This window comes from Pocillopora damicornis, chromosome 11, assembly GCF_964200805.1.
Source record: "Pocillopora damicornis chromosome 11, jaPocDami1.2, whole genome shotgun sequence".
NCBI classification, from domain to species: Eukaryota; Metazoa; Cnidaria; class Anthozoa; order Scleractinia; family Pocilloporidae; genus Pocillopora; species Pocillopora damicornis.
In genome coordinates this window covers 7006963-7027107 of record NC_142680.1, presented here as the reverse complement: position 1 = coordinate 7027107, position 20145 = coordinate 7006963, and the positions used below count along the sequence as shown (strand labels likewise).

Sequence of the window (20145 nt, the reverse complement as noted above, 5' to 3'; positions counted from 1 at the left end):
CTCTCCGAGTCTCTCCTCCGCAACCTTAACGGCAAGATCAACTGGGATTTTAGTGAAGAGCGAAACAACGTCGAAAGGTACTAAGTCTTTGCAAGCGTTAAGAGTCTTATCTCTTTTGAAGTCCGCAAATTCGCGAGAATTTTTGACAGAGTAATCAGTATTTCAAACAACAGGCGACAAAATTCTCGTAAGATAACCAGAAATTGCATAAGTCGGAGAACTAAGAAAAGAGACAATAGGTCTCAAAGGAATTCCCGGTTTATGAATTTTAGGTAAGCCAGTTTAGAACTGAGAGAACAACTTTAATTTTTGGTTTTGGCCAAACGTTTATTTTTTGGTTTCCATTCTACTATTCAGCTTTACATTTATGTGACAAGCACTCTACAACTCTTTAGCAAATTTAGCTTCGCTCGACATCGTTTTATTCAATCAAAGAGTTTTATTATCAACTTAGAGGAAGAAAAATGTATATGCCGTCAAGGCAACTACCGAGTAAGTTTGACTTCTTTGGTGAACCCTTTGGACAGCTGTCTAAACTCGATGGCACGCCCTGTAGTTGCGCCGCTTGATTTTGGTCTCACCGTCACGCGATTTGTTTTATCGGCGTCTGGGACAACCTCTCCGTTTACGTGAAAACTCACTCCTCCTTCTAAATCACTCAGATCAAAAGGAAAATCAATCTCAACTTGGTCGCACTTAGGTTCGTTTGTTTCAGTTTCTTTTATCTTTTCACAGGTTTCGAGTGACAAGCACATTCTCTCTAATCGATCGTTATCATTATCTTAATGATGTTTTTAGAGAAATAAACTGAAAAACGCTTTCTTCATACAAATCAAGATTACCTTATTCTTTTAAATGCATAAATTCTAATTTTTTCTGTGTAAAATTTTGGGTTAAGATATTCATTACGCTATTCGTAAGATACATGAAAAAATTACTCAGTTCTGATTGGTCAAGATAGATGTAGTTTTCAGATAATTCAATGCAGAAGAGGGTTAATTCAGTGCAAAGAAGTAACCAATCCGACTGAACAACTCCTTGAACTGTTTAGCCAGGCTTCGAACTTTTTACGCCTTCAAGATGTGAAAATATCATTGTATATTATTGTTTTGATCGTATGCGGTTGTTTTGACCGAACGCACAATGTCACTTGCTGGGTTTGAACAAAATATTTTTGGACTTGATGCGCGCACTTTGCTTCTGCATTATTATGATAAGCTATCTCGTATTTTTTCATCTCTATTATTGTTACTTAATCACATTATTTTTCTCGAGCAACTTGGAAAAAATAAGCGCTTGTAATTTTTTTCAAAGACCACTAGTTACACGAGCCTGTAGGGCTCGTGCAATTTTGTTAGTCTTTGAAAAAATTTATAGTCCAAATTGCACTCGAAATCATGTGATTACCTATACAAATCATTTAACAGTTCGGTTCAATGTTCTTCCTTGTGAAAAAGCTTCATCCGAAAAATATCAGTCTATAATTAAATTATTTCATACATTATCTCACATTATCAAAAATTAAAATAAATAAATAGCTAAATAATCCTCTTCAATCAAACTTCATAATAACTTATTTATCCTTATCATGCATCATAAACTATCACATGAACCGCTTTATTTCCTGACCATAATTCTGGTGTTTTTGTGTATAGTTTACGGAATGCTGCCTTTTACGTGCACTTGGTTGACATTAAGGATGAAAGTCAGTACCAGACAAAGTTCTACATTTCCATTTGATTAACTCTGTTTTGTTCACAATTTTAATTGCCCTAATCCTGGATCTTGTTCAGTACCAATAATTTATTTATCCACAGGAAGTTAAAAAAAAAAGGAAAGAATCGGCGATAAAGTTGCAAAATTGGCAAAAAAGGCTTTTTCATCTTTTATTTTCTCTGAAATGATCATTGTTTAAAAGAGCCTTGAAATTAATTTAGCTTTCTTGATTTAGAGTTCCATCCCCACTTGCGGCGAAAAAAGTACAATCTTGTTAAAAAAATTGTGTCTTTGTAAATAATCAAACTACTGACAGCCAATCAGACCGCAAGGACCAACAGTATTTTCAAAAAAGAAGTAAAAAAGAAGGAATATCAGTTTTCAGGTTACCTCTATGTCAACTGGCGTGCTGACAGAATGAAACCTTTCTTGCCCATCGATTTCATTACCATAATTCAGAGTCCTGGAGATGTTGAAATTTAGATTTGGATAGGAGACTGCGATGTACAAATTTTGGGTATCCACTTCTTCCACCATCACAATGCAAGGATCCTGTGCGATAAAATATCAGAAGAACCTCAGATCAAGCGATATATATTTATACAAAAACCAACTCACGTCCAGAAATGATAAAAAAGAAATTCCTTTACATTAACTTAAAACAAATGTATTTAACAACTATGTACCAAAATGGAGGTGGCTAGTGGTGGATAATTACAGAAGAGCGAAGCGGTGAGGTAAATATCTACTGCTAACCACCGAGACTGAAGCAAAATCGCACAAAAATATGGTTTAAGATAATTTACTCCAGAAACGATTATAATGTTTTCTGCCGCAAATCTGGCGCGAGTTCCTCGGAGGTGAATAGCAAAGGGTATTTCGACGACCTTAAGTAGCCAATCAGAGTGCGCCTTCAATGCCATCCACTGTTTTAGTGTACATCAAATATATATAACTCAAGTTTCACTAACGTTGCAATGTATATGAAATAAATCTACCTTTTCTTTTTTTCATCAAAAAGGTTATGAGCGATGCATATATTTTTTACATCAAAGGAACCAAGAGACAAAGCCTTTGCAAAAAAAACAGTTCTACAAGCAATTAGTTTATAACAATTAAGGCATACTAAGATTTGAGATCAGGGCTAAATAACTACCTATGAAAAAAAAACATTAATGAAATGCCTTTCTAAAAAGAAAAGCTGGAACTTACATGCCTTTTGCTCAAAAAAATGTTTCTACGCATAATTTTTTCAAAGGTCTAGAGCTTCAACCGGGATTTGAAAATCCTATAGTATAATTACCTTACTGAACAGCAGTAATCAAATGATAAATAATAACAGCAATAATAATAATATATGAAAAGATAGAGGGGCCGCAGCCAGGATAAGACATCTTGTAAAATTTAAAAAACGATCTCTGGCTAAAACTTTTTGTAAAATTTAAAAAACGATCTCGGGCTAAAACTTTTAAATCAATAATAAAATCAATAATAAAAAATTAAATAATAATAATATTAATAAATAGGTCCTAAATAATGATAATTAATAGTTCTAGAATAATCAACTGCGACTTGCAATGCCTTGAAAATTCAAAACTTGTAAAACAGTTAGACAATGCATAACAATTAATGCATATTAAAATTTAAAATCAGGACTAACTAACAAGCTTTACGAAAAAAACACTAATGAAATGCCTTTCTGAAGAGGAACAAATTTCGTCCTCTCTGTTAGTCTTGTTAAACCAACGCTGTTTTTACGCCTATCTAAGCTAGACCACATCATGACAAGTTTTACCTTTGTGACGCGCCTTACTGGACCCAAGGGGCGGACAGATTTGTCAAAAAAAACGTATCCATACTGAGTCTCACCCTGCCTCGGGCTATTATTGATCTTCACTATGTGAGCCTTATTGTCTTTCTGTAGTACTTCATACAAGTAGCTGCCACTAGCTTGATTATCAGCCAAAGTCTTTCAAATTATGAACAGCAAAATGTTAGTGCGAGATCAAAAAGAAAACAAACTCGTAATATTGCCGAAGGCTATATGAGCCCTGTTAAAAAAAAAAGGCTAGGAATATGACTTTCCATGCGAGACTGGATCATTTGGTACAAAAAAGAAATTGTACATAAGAATGCTTAAGGTGTTTGCTTATCTATTCCACAATTTCCTATTCCGCCAGAATTTCGGTAAAAATCCATTGGCTTAGAAGTGAAGAAGGAATGCTTCTTGAAAAGCGACCACTGAGATACAATTGTTTCGTTCCAAGTCCACTTGTCAACAAATACTTGCTGATAAAAGCAACTTAACTTCCAAGATCCTCTACGAAATTCTCCATACTGACTGCCATACATTTCAAGGTAAAGAATTAGGTGTCATGGCAAAATAGCAGTCTACAGTATAGCTGATGACCTTGTGTATTCTTATCACCTGTTTCCAGACTATCTATTGAAATTGCAAGAAGTTACACATGCAACACTTCTGAGAGCTAATTATTTAAATGCCCATGCCTGAAGGAATGGTCAAATGAACTCTAAAAATTTCCTACCCGGATTTCTCCTGAGGGTCTGTTAACAAATATGGTGTATTCATAACCCTTGTCCATTGGGTTCACTCCATGGTCGAGCCATGCGGTCGCATACCGAGCCGATGTAGCCTTTGAACCTCTTTGGTTTCTGGAATTTTGCAGGCCAATCTTCACATTAAGTCCCTGGTTATGCGCGTCGGGAACGTAGTGTGTTTCCTAAAATTTTTAAAAACGAGAGAATCATGAAACGTCTATTATTTTTTGTTAAATAATAGAGTCATAAACGCAGGCATAATAACCAAAAGGAGAGGTCACGTTAGACCCCACGGCAAGATTTATATATATAATTCCAATCCTAAACTCATATTTATTACGGAAAAACAAAATAGCAGTTATGACGTCACCGTCACTGACAGTAGACACTGAACGATCACAACCCAAAAGAGCTACTTGAGTCTTGCAGCCAATAGTATCACGGCAAAACTGACAATTCATTGGTCCAGAAGACTCGCACCAAGGTTCCCACCAATCAGATGCAAAACTGAACAATCGCAACTAGTTCGCTCGCGTTTCCCCGCGCTTTGTATGTTTTTTTTTTTTCCTCTGAGTTCTGATTGGCTCTAAGTTATTTTTTTTTATTTTTTCTTCGTGGTTGGTGTGGTAACTTTGGCTTGGTACTAAAATACACAACCAAAACGTAGTCTGTTGAACAAGCCTGTTGGATTAGAGATGACCACCGTTAGCCTTGTTAATTTTTTTGTGGCCTCTAAATGGACCACACCTGAATGTCTCAGGTCATGAAAACGACAAAAAGAAGTCGGCCAGAATCGGGTCACTCTGTAATCTTGCTTATTAAAATTTTTTATGTATTTAGTAACCGTTTGAGGTTGTCTTTCAGTAGCATGTTGATTAAATGGATGATTCGATTGAGGCATTCAGGGCGTTTTATATCGGAAAGTGTAAGCCCGAACTAAATTCCCGGGAAGAATGTACTGAACTCAGAGACCTTTTATTTTTAACTAGGCCGCTTACATCTTTCGTTCTTCTGCTCATCAGCGATTTTCGATGGAACTGTTTGTTACCATCACCACATTTGAACAACTCATTTTCCCCCGTTACATATTCTAATTACTCGTTCACTTACATCGTTTAAATATCATGCAAAGTGGAACATTTTCTTTACGTTCCACGACGATGCCGTAGATCGGGGAAAGTTTGGAAAAAATGAAGAAATACAGTAGCTCAATGCCTAAATCGAATCGTGCATATTATGTATTTACCATTGACATCCATAAGTGTAGCTGCATGGTTTCCTGTGCCAAAGAAGGACGGCGCCCTTGTCAAGTCGGTGCTTAGTGAGTGACTTGTTTCGTTTATCAGAATTGATGATGGATTGCTTGCGTTGAGAAGCTTCGTCTGGAACAACGTAGTCTGCAACCAATTTCAAACGTGCATTGCTCAGTTCTCTCGTCAGAAAGATTGAGAAAATATTATCGCGTAAAGAAAGGATATAGCATGATTGAAGCGACTGAATGGTTCACCATTTTAAAACACTGACCCAATTTCAATCTATCCTGGGGCCCGTTTCTCGAAGGTCTCGATTTACTGAACGCGCCGAAAGCCATATTTCAATATCAAAATTTAAAGAATATAAAAGCAGGTTCTGACATCCTAACGAGTCTATTTTGTTCCTTTATCTGATGGTTTTATTCTTAAGCATATAAAAACGAGAAGTATTCAGTTTTCTATATATACACATATAAATTTTTCTTTTCAAAAAAAGTATTTTCAGTTGAAAATACCAAATTACCTTGTTACACTCTCCCACCGACGCAGCACCACAGTTTCTTTAGAAACTTAACCCCTTCATTCACTTTAAATAAAGTTGTCTATCTATCTATCTATCTATCTATCTATCTGTCTATCTATCTATTCTAGTGCATTTTAGGTAATCCCTAAAATCCATTAACAGTTTACAGGTACGCATTTATACCCTTGTGAAAAGAGAGGCAATAAAAAATTTAAGTATCTGGCCAAAAGACTCAACAAAATGACCTTCCCAGGACTCAAACCCAGACCTCTTAAATAGAAGTCCACCGCGCAAACCCCTTGGTCATAATTCTAACAAATTTGAAGCAGAGCGGTCTCTAACAGGCTTGATTTACTTAATATGTCAAAAACCTGATGAAAACATTTTGAAAAACTGATTTCTTTTGAATCTATTGTCAAGGGAACCGAAAAAGGCTGTTAAAATCAATAAATTAAAAAACTTGGTATAAAAAGGACGACACCATTTGCGGCCACGTTTACACGAAAACAAATCTTTCAATCAACTCGTTTCAATTGAAAGAGAGACAATTAAATGTACCTGAGTTATATTGGGCGAGCTCATGGTTGTTGTGATTCCAGATCCAAGACAAATTACGGCAAAATCTGCGAAAAACACGCTCCTCTTAAATCCAAAGGTGATGTTAAGTTGAAAGGAACCAGCTGGAAACTGATAACTGGGCTGTGAGAAATTCATTCCAAAGACCCCCGTAGCATAATTACCGCCACCAATCAAAGTCAATCCGCCCGCAAGTTCCCTGGGTTGAAAATATCTGTGGAGCCAGTTCAAATGTCAGATGATATAACTGGTTCATTTGTCCTACGTGGTACAAAATACTCTTCTTTGATTTTTTATGTACCATATGCGCCCACAATACTACTATAATGATAAACATACATACACATGTATAAACATAAACATACACGTATTTTTTGGAGCAAGTCGGAATTTAAAACTAAAGCAAAAACACGTAACACGTTTCCTGTCCGGCCCACTGGATACTTTGAAAGGGTGGGGGTGCATTTCCATTGGACAGAAAAAAGCACACACAGTTTTATATCGACCTAAGCCTTATGATAATATTAGAGAATTGGTTTACGCTTTAACTATGCGTATATCGAGTTACGGATGCACTGGGAAGTTTGGAGAGGACTCAAGAAGCAAGAAGCTAGAGTTGCATCGATAATTCGAAACACGCACTCTAAGTATGGACCAGTTTTTTAATATTAAGCATAAGGTTTCTGGAAACCTAAGTTCATTGAGTGGGGACCTTGCTATTTGGCACTCGAGCCACGTTTTTATCTTTTCCTATCAAAACGTACTTACCTTTTGGCAGGGTGGGGGGATGAATCTACAACTCCCTCTTTTTTTAGCTCCTTAGTTATTTCAGGGTGCTGTTACCCTCTTAATATCATACCAATAATTAATTATTATTTTCTATTCAATACATTGTTAAAACTTGATATAGAGTACATGACATTTGTTGTTGTTGTTGTTGTTATTGCTGTTGTTGTTGCTGTTAAAAAGAGCCTTAAACGAAACTTCTTCTCATCGAATAATTTCCAAAGAGTTACAAATTTGGAAAAGCAGTAACAGGGAGATTTTCAGTCCACGGGATCGAAGAGGGCAATCCCGAACAGGGAATATGAACCTATCTTGCCCGCTAAAGTAACCAATCAGAACACGCGATTCCATTTGATCTGCCCGCTCGAGAAGCCAGTCAAACGACAAAAACGGATTTGAGCGAACGGAATATCGTTACTTACCTACGCTGCAGGCTAACCAACCGTTCAAGATCCATTTTTATTGTTGTAGTGCCCGGATGTCGCGTCCAGTCCCAACCATTATCGATATCCAGAGTTTTAAGTGACGCCTCGCTGTTTGCAACGAGAAGTGCTCCACGACTCTGATAAAGACCATAAACATTTTGATTGCTTGAAGCCTCGTAGTCCCAGACATACTTGTTGAAGCCTTTCATTGTTACCGCCCAATTTTCTCTTCGTGCAATCACTAGCGAAGCATAATTTTTCGTCCAGAATCCCTGGGGCGAGCTTTCGGCCGTTATACTCATCGAGGCAGCTTTAGAGCTTATTTCCTCCATGATGTTGATCGAACCAATAGAGTTTAGGTAATAGATACTTGTGAATATCGTATCATCTTCCAAGTAATCGCTAACATCCTTATTGCCTGCATCATTAAGTCGTAAAAACATTTTGATCTTATCACTGTCGAGAGCAGTAATTTCACCCAGACTTTCATCATCGTTCAAACTGGGAGCAGTTGCACCGGCGTAAGCATAGGCAGGAAAATTCTTGGCCAAAACTGCACGGTAAAATCCTGGAAATCGACCACATACACTGTTCGGAGTTGAGTATTTAACGGCAACAATCCTCATGGTCTCAAGACCTTTCTTAATATGCTGGCTTGTGTCCTCACCTTTGAACCAAAACCACAAAAAAACACAACTCAAACTCTAATTGCAAAATACAATTACTCCTTTCCTAAAATCAACGTATACACCAAATTGCTACTGATAGGAGTCCTTTCCAGTACTATCCACAACCGGAAAATTAGACTTCTCGAGCATATCTCAAACCAACGGTTTCATTGGATCAATGTTAGTATCAGAGAAACTGCACACCTACTCCTCCCCTAGCCCAATAACGGTCAACTAATAACAAATTAGGGGTAACGTTGGTTTTGCAGAGGGGTAGGTAAGCAGTGGCTCTTTTTTTGTCCCCACTTTACTTTCCCTCGTAAGAAGCTCATTCTTACTCAAACTAAATGGTGTTCCACTGAGCAGAAACGCGATAAGTGCACCACAATGGATGGCATGCGGAGTGTAAGCAGAGGCATAATAGCTGTTGTGATGGAATCCAAGGTAATCAGGCTTTAAAACTCCTGCGGAACCTTCATTAGGGGACAGTGCGTTGGCGTACCATGCGACAAGTTCTTCCATGTCACGAATTTTATCAAGCTTTTTGGCATCTGTTGTATTTGGCATCATTAGGACGGTAAACAACCTGCAAAAGAAAGAGCCAGCGCACATAAGGCTGAGGATTGAACGTCTTTATTTTTTTAACAGTTGACTTTATGATAAGTGAGTTTGCTCGTGCAAGGTATTTCATAAATTTCTACGCGCATATCGAGTGGCAGAGCAATGGTCTAAAAGGAAATGATTCCACAATAATTGCAAAAACAATAAACATAAGAAGGGAAAAAGAAGGCAGCAAAAGGGAATAGTTGAGGATGGAGAGATTACGACAATTTGTTTAAATACAAGTTTCGTAACGGTAGAAGATGGAAGAATGTCTCAGGATGAAGTTAATTCAAAATAATTGCAGATTACAAACTTAAAAAACGTAGACTGAATATTTTATGACGTTGAGGCGTAGCCCCCGAGAAACATAGCTTTAAGTATCTCTATCGATCTAATCCGTTTTCCGAAACGTGATGTTGAGTTTAACACCAGAGCGCATTTCGACTGGATGTGATAAAACCGACACAAAGGTGATCACAGTGGCCAATCAGGACACAAGGGGCAGCAAGGACTCGAACTTAAATCGAAGCTAACTTCTTGAAGCGCGGAAAGGCGCAATTGACCAGCTCCCTATTGGCCCTGGCGTTCGTCTTGCATCTGTTTGGTTGAGTGGTAGCACAAGTTTTTTCGACTAATCACAGAGTGTCGTGAAGCAGGAAAAAAACAAAGAAATCCTGGATTGCTTTCGACAATTAACAAAGACACAACACAATGACCCCGTCAGAATTCGAAACCAGGGCCTCACTATTTGAAACTACTAGGCCACTGTTGGCTCTGACGAAGGGCTAACGCTCGAAACGTCAGCTCTTAGAAACTCTTTACAGTGGTCAATTAACATTGCCAACTCAGTTGATGAATCAAATTATCTTGGATTACCCCATCGACGCAGCACCACAGTTTTCTTTGGAAACTTACCCAATTTTCACACATCTATGTCTTAGTAAATAAAAGTAACGCATACCTTGAAAAAAACATGTTTCACATAAGGAACTGACATAAAAAAAATCTTGCCTGAATACTGAAACGGTTCTCATACGATCAGCAGTTGTACCAGCATATTCAAACGGGTCTTGATAAACTTCTCCAAACTCGTTGTACCACTTCATTGTAGCCACATAATCATCGATTTTACCAGCGGCGGTGATTTCCTTCCTCAGGAGGAAGACTGCATTCATAAAACCTGCACCGGCATTGTTCATCTCATGATCCAAAGTACCAATACCGCTACCATCGCTCCAACCTGAAAATTACAAGAGTTGAGTTATATCCCATTCTCGCCAAAGCTTAACTTAAACAGACCACTGAGCCACAGAGACTCTATGGTGAGCGACGTCTATTACAAAGTTCATATGACACGCGTCGGAGCACGGAATTTGAAGGTCTGAGGTTCGGTTCCTCATGGGGAGTCGGAATTTTTTCTTTGTCCCACGCTCGTGACAAGACGAATAACGTCTTTCTTTATTTCTTTAACGAGCTCAGAACTTACTAGTTCTTATTTTCATGAGCTCCAGGAATGAAATTTATGAATTATCGTATCAATGTCAGTATCTGAGCAACTGGGCACCTACCCTCCCCAAACCTACATCAACTCTAACTTACTATGAGTTAATTTGAAGGAAAGTGATTCTCGCAGTAATGTGCTCTACTCCAGCAGTAGATTTTGTGTCCCTACAATATTCATACATTATCTAGCAAACAGGTAGTGAGAATACTCAAACTCATCAGGTACAAGTTATTACCTTGATCGCCCACCAAATTCTTGCAACAAATTTACAAGGAAATGTGTAGCAGCAAGAGGGGAGAATTAACAATCAGATCTTGAGAGTTAAAGGTCTATTTCCAGGCTCTCATGTTTTGCCTTACAGCCCTTTTCCAGGCACAGCTGTCTATTATATTATCAACAGCAGGTTATGTAAAAAGTTATTGAACTTCTGTAATGCCCATGATTTTACCCAAATAACTTTCAGATGCTGCTTTGCTCCATTTCTCTCTTTGACTGTCTCCCCCCCCAACAGTTTGGATAAGTATTCATTCTATGTACAAGTATTTTGATGTCATGTTGACAGATGTTTGGACGTAGGTTGTGGTTTGGTTGCCTTAGTAACGTCCTTGATTCTATGGAGATTGCTGTCCTTCTCTGTCCTTATCTTTGAAATAACCATTACCCAAAGTTATCAGTAAAGTGTATAACCATAGCATTTTGCCATAATATTTCTTTACACTGTCAACAAGTAATCCATACACACCCCCTACTAAACAAGTCTGTGGACCATACCCTACGATACCAATCAAGTTTTTTCAGCTCAGATTTATAGCCCGTGCATGGCCGAAAAAACAAGGTTCTGTAACTTACAGTGCAATCCAGGAAAATGAGGTCAATATAAGTTATTTACTATATCATTGAGTTCAAATAGAGGGGAAAAATTTCAAGTCAAACAAACTCTTGAGTCTAGCAGGTCACAGAGAAATATGGCAGGTTAAATAAACTAATCACAGCCCACATGAGAGCTAAGGTCCATTCATGATCATACTTCAAATGTGAATAAAAATCAATTTTTTACATTACTGCTATGAAACATTTCCAATGCCGTAGTTGTAAATGCCGCATTGATAGAGGAAACATCTACTACACTTCAAAGCATGCTCATATACATCATCAAGGTGTACAAAGGCAATCTAATGCACAATTGCAAAATTGAACTCGATCACAGGAATTTAACAGCTGTTTTGCAACGTTACACCCTTACCTTAAAATTCAGCTTAATGTTGAACTGTCATACAGTAACAGTGGTGGACGCATTATTTTGGAAAGAGACAGTCAAGTTCTCTCCTGCGCGTGGATAAGTGTTGTAAAGCCACAACTGAATCCCTCCCTTTTTAAGCTCATTTCCTGAAATCTGAAATGTATGTTGCAGTTAATCTATGATCTCAGTTATTTTTAATGAACACATCACAGACACTTGTACACAAACCTGGCATACATTTGTAGCTTTAAAATTGGTTCTATTTACTTACTATGCACAAATTTTTTTGAGTTTATCTTTTACCAGGTAACAAATTGCATCTTTATAACTAGTTGATTTGGGGGGTGGGGTGGGGGGTTGCCAAGATTGACAAAATAAGTTTGTAAAACATGTTAAATTATTTTATCACATAAACTTCGGTGTTATACAGGGATTTCCGGCTCTGAGAAAAGCCGTAACAACACACGTGAAAAAATATCGTATTTTTTCCACGTGTGTTGATATAGCCAATCAGCTGCTGACACGTCATTCGCTTTTGGCGCCACTCGGTCAGGTTGATGAATGAAGGACAAAGCCTTCACGATTCTCAATACAAGTCCTTTGTTGGAGATTCCTCAAATTATGGCGGCTAGAACACTAAAAAAAAAAAAGAATTGCTGACAGACAGTGAGGTTTAAACTTCTTTAGACGTATTCAGTGGCTTTGGTGTTAGCATTTCTCTCGGCTGAGAATGAAAATCGACAGCTAGAAGATTTGTTGCTGGCCGATTTTGGCCGTTTACCTGAAAGACTTTGTCGGTAAAGACAAAGTCAGTAAATTAGAATTTTGAAAATTGAAAATTACGACCATTGTTGATTTTGTAATCATGATTCAACGCATTTTTCCATTTTAAGAGTCAGCGCCAACGCACTTAACGATTGTTATTCGGGGATTGTCGATTCATTTATTTTCATTCATTAATGAATTCGGCTCTTCTTCTTAGTAGAGGGCTATTGTGTTTATATGAGTGTTCAACTCGACATCTCACTCGTGAGCTATCGAGTTAAACACTCGACGAGAAATCCCATATCTACGTGCGCCCATGTATTAATCTCTATTTCCTTAGCTAGCTGAAGATTTAAGGCTAAATATTAAATATGCGTTCAAAATAGGTAAATAAATAATCAAATTCTCCTTGTCACTACCTTGTAAAATGTAAAGCGGAGAGTATGGAGAAAATACATACTGATGTTAGGGTGCAAAGGGTTAAAACTTACTGCTGGGGAGAAGGTATGTGTCATTGTATCTCCACTGGCCCAAGTCCACTTCATTTAATGTGATCCATCTTTATACCGTACAGACGATTGCGCAAGTGCCGACGTTGCTGGAATACTGAAAGCATCAACATCAGAGGCGGTCTCAAATGTATAATCTTGATTGGAAGAGATGAGTTAAAATTAGTAGACACACTAATTATTCTTTCGAAGAGCAGTCCCGATATTTTTACTTCTCGTCGTTTAAGAGGATCAATTGAAATTCTTCAATCTGGGATTTTTTCTTCTCTAAAATACCATGAAAATGTCTTCATGATAAATCTTGTCAGTGTCATTTTCTTAAAATATAACTGGTTTCGGACTTTCGAGGCTGGTTTCGTTGCTGGTTTCTAAGACTCTTAGACATCTCGTGACAATAACATTAGTCATGGCCCTTTGAAAATTGCTCGGGAAAAGTCAAAAATAGGTAAGCAAAGAAATATCGCACCATTCGTGCAAATCGGTTTTTTCAAGTGAAATGTAAACTTTAGTCATTAGTAAATATTTAACTCTCTAAATTGCTTATCAGTGAAAATTTACGGAAATATGTAAACAAGTACGATGGTCTTTTGCTCATGAGCGAGCACGGTGGCCTGTAATTTGTATTGCATAATCTACGGGTACAAATCATCCCCTTTAAATAAAAAGAATTAAATAAAAAGAAATATCAGAAAGAAAAAAGGGATATAGCTAAAAGCGTGCACGAAGCCCGTACTCAAGGATGCAAACTATGACCTTGTAAACAACGACTCGAGGAACGTTTTGCGTCAATGTCGTTTGAAATTGCGTGATTTTCCCATTAATCATGACCATTACAATTTCCTCAAATGTGATTGGTGCATTAGCTGCTTTATATCTCAATAATCACTCTGTACAGTCGTAATCGGACAGTTGGCTGTAATTGGACACCTATAATCGGACAGTTGTACTAAGTTGATGATATTATAAGTTTGTTCTGTTGTCTCACAACAAGGTCACTTGATGTGGAAGGCAACGTTTCGACTGCTTACTGCAAGTCTTCTTCAGGCGATGGGGTCGACTGGTTGTGGCACGGCATTATATATCATGGTGGTCTGTCGTGATTGGCGCACTTCGATCGAAGTTGTACCAATCATACTAAGTCCACTTAGCTAAATCCACTAGTCACAGAATTGAACACAATAACCATAGCAACAACCACTTACCCTGAAAAGAAAACTGGGAAATTTCCAAATTTTTTACTCTAGACATTGTCCCTACTGGAGGTGTTTGTCCTAAATTGTAATGGCTATGACTAATTGGTAACAGGACTTCTTGTCGTCCAATTCTGTCAGTAATCATACCTGTGATTAACAAATCAGACTCCCGCTTTGCGGTCGTCCGATTTTGTGAATTACTCCTATGATTACAGACCGAATTGATCTCCATTCGGTCCTATTACTATTACAAATTATAGATCAAAAAGTTATTTCCAAGTACGCGCGTGATTATTACCAGCACAGGCAAAAGTGAAGATTGACCCATCATATCTCTTAAGAACACACGGTGATCCCTCCTATATGCTATAGTTCTCGAACAGAGGTTGATAGGAAAAATTCAAGGAAAGTTTAAAAACACTGTTCAAAAATTTGTCTTTTTAGGAATCACCTTAAGATTGCTTTTAGTACTTAAATCAAAGTGCTCTGTGAGCAAACTCGTGAATTGACACATGATTTTTGAGATTATGTTTAATGTTATCTGGTTTAGGGAATTTTGTGGTTGATTGTCATCTAGAGTACGAGCAGTAGTTCAGTGTTCGCTAATGTAGCAAAGAAACAAAGTAACGTTGGGACAAGAAGGCATTACAATTGAAATGATCATGCTATTACATTTAACAAGGTGGATGATGTAATGTGTTTTTAACGTCTATCATTTTTGTTTCTGGTTCAAAAGAAAAGGTTGGAAGTAAATGTGGGTGAAAAGTGAAATTTACTGTCTTTCGTTGTAAATATTAGAAAATCAAGGCAATACTGTCTTAATGAAAACATTAACGATTCCCTCTTTATTAAATGAGACAAACGGGAACGAGTTTTGAGTGATATAACTAAGCCAAGCCTGCCACCGTCATTTTAGATCTCCGCCTGGGTAGATTTAAGTCACGTGCTAGGCAACGTATAATCAATAACAAGATAGAATTTCATTTCAGGCCTATTTATCAATTTTGTGGTGTGTAACTTTCGCATTTTAGTACGTTGTATATATGTTGAATCTTCAAATTGTCTTGAAACTTACAAGAAAATTGTTCTTTAAAAATTCACTGAAAATCGGTAGCTAAAATTGTTTGTCTAAGTGTTATTTGATTTTCGTGTTAACTTGTTATTTAGTCAGTCGCCGGCATCTTTTGTTGCTTCACACAGGAAAAACACATGCGACTAAACGTAATGATCAATTTTGTCCTCAGTCTCACGCTATAACAGAAAAAGCTTTTGAACATCTGTAAACTCCGAGCGCTTCGCAGTAAGTGATATTTTCAATGAATCTTCGGATTGTTTTCGAGTTCAAGGATTGTAAATTACAATTTTATGAAAAACGAAGGTTGTTGTTATTTCAGTGTGAATCCTTGAATGCTTGCCAGTCGCTGGCGCCGCTTGTTGAAACTAAAACGAAAAAAAAACTCTTTTAAGATTATCATTGGCTTCTTTTTCACCCCACCACTATTCTTAGCAACAAAGGTCGCCATTTCGTCTGTTTATTGCTCGCCAAAAACTATCAAATGTACTCAAAAGCCTAAAATCTAAAAAAAGTTTACAGGAATCGACCAATCGAGCGAGCGAGCGAGCGAATGCTATTCCCCACATCGTATCTATAACTCGCTCTTGCGCATGCGCGCAATTCACGAGTTAAAAATGGGTAAAAGACGTTTTCCTTTTCTTCAAGACTTACTCGATAAGTTGCAAATAATGAGTACTTGAACAATAATTCACGAGAAGCGAAGTAGCTCTGATCTAAGTTAAAATACACTAATGGATAAACTGAGTCGCTTAACTTGTAAACTGTTACCTGCGGCTCCCTCAATGGTTTTTAAGAGTGAAAGAACGAAGATCGCAGAGAGGGCAAGACGTAACATTCTCCTGTATAAAAATAGTAAATATAAACATAGAATAAAACAAATATATATATATATATATATATATACATGTAACGTAAAATTTTTCAAAGTAAACTGGACTATCTAACGTTGCAATGATGATGATGAGTCTAAGTTTCACGAGAAAAACTGAACAAACTATCAGGTTAAAAAATTTACACAAGGAAAAAGAATACTTATGTCCACTACATATCTCAGCCTTCCATAAAGATGACCAAATCTTACCAGTCGTATAAATATAAAATCACACTTAAACAAGAATGAGGGATATGTTCTTTTCTGGGTCACATTTTCAGTTCTAAGACATGATGCTTGAGTTTTCTCCGAACTTGATGTAATAACCATGAATATCACTAGTATAGCACTTCGCCTACTGTACTATTTGTATACATTTGTTTGAACACTTTCCTTACATAAATTAATGATGCCAAACCTAACTTTTGTTCCTGAGAGTCCCTCTGTAATGTTTGATCCTCGATGAAAACTTAATTTTCATAAAACACTCATGCTTTACACCCGTATTTATAGTAAAATTATTTCACGTTCATAATTCCGCCCCATAGCTGGTCGGATGAATAACGACACAATTTTTCTTTAAATTTCAGCCAATTGTTTTTTGCTTTTCGAGAAAAACAGCATGTAAATTTGATGAGCCAGCTCATGCTCTAAGAACTGAAGCGAGAAGAAACGTTGACTAATTTATAATATAGATGTCTGGTACCACAGCTCACTGCTCCAAGTGAAGCCTTTTCCCGCCTGACTTTTGAAATGAATAACTACGCTCTAATATTTTCCTCGTTTACATACAATATACCTTAATTTACTTATGCCCCATTCACACTAGTAAAACATGTTCAGTTACGCTAAACCACGTTAAAATGAATAAAAATTAGCAACAAAAAATTTAGAATTTTACATAGGGTTTAAGTCATTATTAACTTTAATTTTCATTGTGCTAAATTGGAAGTCAACAATTTTTTTTTCTTTTTTACAGATAGATTCTCTTTAATCTACCGATTTTCAACAAACATCAATTAAAGCAACTTTAACGAAGGAAACAATCTCAAAATGTGTTTGCAAAACAGCTTTAAAACGTAAATGAATAAAGGGGGTAACTTTCTAAAAAACTGTGGTGCTGCGTCGGTGGAAGAGCATGGTGTTTAATACTTTCAACTAATAATAAAAGCTTTGTTTCGAGGGAAAACGTGTTTGCTCCATAAAAATTAAAATACGGAAGTGTCGAAAACAATTTGCTAAGGTATAATTTTCCCAGAATTTCCAGCTTTCCAATTGATTTCCATAAGAAAGTATACTAAGCAGGTCATTTACTCCGTCTCGAGAATCTTGCTCTTTGCAAAGATAGCTGTAGCGGAATTTAGTTTTATCAATTGAAATTAGCAAAGTTATTTCACGGCCATAATTCCACCCCCTAACTGGTCGGATGAATAACGACACAATTTTTCTTTATGTTTCAGCCAATAGTTTTTTGCTTTTCGAGAAAAAAAAAGCATTTAAATTTGATGAACCAGCTCATGCTCCAAGAATCGAAGCGAGAAGAAACGTTGACTAATTTATGATATGGATACCTGGTACCACAGTTCACTGCTCCAAATGAAGCCTTTTCCCGCTTGACTATGTTTTAATCCCTCGGGGGTTTCATATAAACATTTTTTCATAAGCATCTGCTGATGGTACAGTTGGTGGCCGTGCCCCAAGGCGAGACCCGAACACTTTAGCCCGCGAGCAAGCTAAACCCAAACGGCGGTGAGAGGTTTTGAAAAATCCCTGATCCCTTCCTCCACGTACAATTTTCAGCCAATCAGATTCTCCCCTTTTGTTACCGAAGGAATCTATGAACATTTAATAAGCTCATGTTATAGGAACATCTTTGGGCCCAAGATGTTAGAGTCTACTCTTTATTCACACTTTATAATTATTTCAGGGATATATCGCAGATTCCATCTTTCATAAATCGTACTTTGGCCTTTTCTGCACTAAAAAGAGAGCTTTGTCTTGGTTCTGGCTGTCTTTAGCAAGAAAGTAAATGTTTGAAATCTTAGTTGAAAGGAGTGTATTTGGTTTTAACGGCCGGATCATTTAAATTTCATGAGGTCACGCTAAGGATCTGCTCTCAAGCAGGAAGTCGTTAGTAATTTATAACAAAAACGTTTGTGACTCCACGCTTTCGGTAAGCAATTGTTCCAAAACTCTGTTAAGACAGCTAGAATTGACGTGCGTTGATCTAACGTCTACATTCGAAATAAACATCTGCCCTGAAGTAAAAATAACTTTCTTGTAACTTTTACTAACATCGGAATTCGAACTTATGTTGCAAACTCAATTCTTAAATTCTATACTTGGAATGTTTGAAATGAATCACTGGGCCTTACTATTTTCCTCGTTTACTCCGAGTATACCTTAACTTACTAATGCCCCATTTACACCAGCAAAACATGTTCTCCAAAAAGTGACGCCCACGCCGATATTGCATTACTTTACTTAGGACGATACAGATTTTCGTCCTAGTAAATATTGAAAAAAGAATCGTGGGTTAAATACTAAAAATAGCATGATTTGGTTTGAGGCCGGAATGGACCGAGCCGGCCGCGAAGCTGGTACTTCATGACCTCGGGCCAAGCATTTCCCGTCCAGTTTCTCACTTAGTCAACAAGTACATATTTTTGTTCAGTTCCAAGATAGACACATAGATACGTAGCCTGCACGTGAGAGTTTATTAATGGAAATGAGCGAAAAGCGGGCAATCAAAAAATGGCGGGACTCAGGCAAAGGCAAAATTTAGGGACAAACTCAACCGCTGTTCAGGTAGGACAGGCTCGACAGAAGCCGTCGCAGGATCTGTGTTGTCCTCGTTTATTTCTTTGCATATGAAGCCGAGGAGACTTGGAAATTGAACATCTGTGAGTTTATGAGTACCATTTAAGGAACCATTTGAATCATTTTTTGTTTATGTTTCATCGAGGCCAAGAGGAGGAATGAAAAATAAATTTTTTTCCACAATAATTGCAGTAGTCTTGTGAAATAAAAGGACTTTAAAAAGAAGCTGAATCGCGTTTGTCTCAAGTGCAGCTGATTACAGTTGCTAAGGGATTCTGGTAGAGGCAGAGCTCGGCTTTTTTTTTTGTTGTGAGAATTTGTCACCCAAATGCAGACTCCTATAGATACATGGATCCAGATAAGATACTCAGGCAGCACGAAAAAGCGAAGAAGCGCCAGTGCGCTAACCGAGGGTTAGAAGTAAAGAAAGCATTATTCACGCCGACAGCCGTTTCAGCGCGACGGGCAGTGCTGCGTTGGTGAGGTATAATACAAGATAACTTGGTTTTATCAAATGAGTTGCTAAGGTAAATTGGCCTCCGTAAAGAATTTCTAAGCTGATGTTTAGAAACCCTTTACGGTGGCCAATTTACAACATCAACGCAGTTGATAAATAGAGAATAATACATAGGCGCGCGTGGATATGGAATTTCTCGTCTAGTGTTTAACTCGATAGCTCACGAGTGAGCGCAGCGAACGAATGAGAGGTGGAGTTGAACAAGAGAAGAGAAATTTAGTATCCACAAGCAACCATGTATTATTTTGTTTATCATATAAACACAATAGCCCTTTACCGACAAAAAAAGTCAACTTTATTAATGAATGAAAGTAAAAGGATCGACAATCCCCGAGTAAAAATCGTCAAGTGCGTTGGCGCTAAGACTCGAGATGAAAAAAGCGTTCAAAGACTACAAAAACAAACGATGGGCGTAATTTTCAATACACAAAACTCTCAGTTATTGACTTGGTCCTTACCGACAGAAGAAATCTTTTAGGTTCACAGCCAAAATCGGCCTGTGGCAAATCTTCCAGTTGTCGATTTTCGTTCTCAGCCGCGAG

The 20145-nt window shown here is 37.5% G+C and overlaps 1 protein-coding gene across 3 annotated transcripts; it reads right to left on the bottom strand.

Annotated features, from left to right (window-relative positions):
• Nucleotides 1-419: 419 nt before the first annotated feature.
• LOC149037246 (uncharacterized) lies at nucleotides 420-14773 on the bottom strand. Of its 3 annotated transcripts, none has more exons than XM_089187508.1 (11): nucleotides 13110-14773; nucleotides 11857-12006; nucleotides 10121-10349; nucleotides 8845-9092; nucleotides 7836-8505; nucleotides 6610-6841; nucleotides 5529-5672; nucleotides 4263-4457; nucleotides 3512-3685; nucleotides 2107-2268; nucleotides 420-649 (listed from the first exon to the last, which is right to left on the bottom strand). In XM_089187508.1, the coding sequence occupies exons 3-11, from the start codon at nucleotides 10306-10308 to the stop codon at nucleotides 638-640; spliced, it is 2025 nt and encodes a 674-aa protein (XP_089043634.1). In that variant the 5' UTR covers nucleotides 10309-10349; nucleotides 11857-12006; nucleotides 13110-14773; the 3' UTR covers nucleotides 420-637. The 3 variants fall into 3 exon arrangements, with proteins under 3 accessions (XP_089043634.1, XP_089043637.1, XP_089043636.1); XM_089187511.1 differs by having other exon boundaries at nucleotides 530-657; XM_089187510.1 differs by lacking the exon at nucleotides 420-649 and adding an exon at nucleotides 823-1958 and having other exon boundaries at nucleotides 2054-2268; nucleotides 13110-14772.
• Nucleotides 14774-20145: the final 5372 nt, after the last annotated feature.

Bases quoted from the DNA above. Each gene is read 5' to 3' on its own strand.
- LOC149037246 (XM_089187508.1), bottom strand. From the start codon at position 10,308: ATGAACAATGCCGGTGCAGGTTTTATGAATGCAGTCTTCCTCCTGAGG. The intron at 4,458-5,528 runs GTCAATGGTAAA...TAAAAATTTTAG, and splicing joins ATGCAGCTACACTTATGGAT to GAAACACACTACGTTCCCGA. The intron at 3,686-4,262 runs GTAGGAAATTTT...ATAATTTGAAAG, and splicing joins GACCCTCAGGAGAAATCCGG to ACTTTGGCTGATAATCAAGC.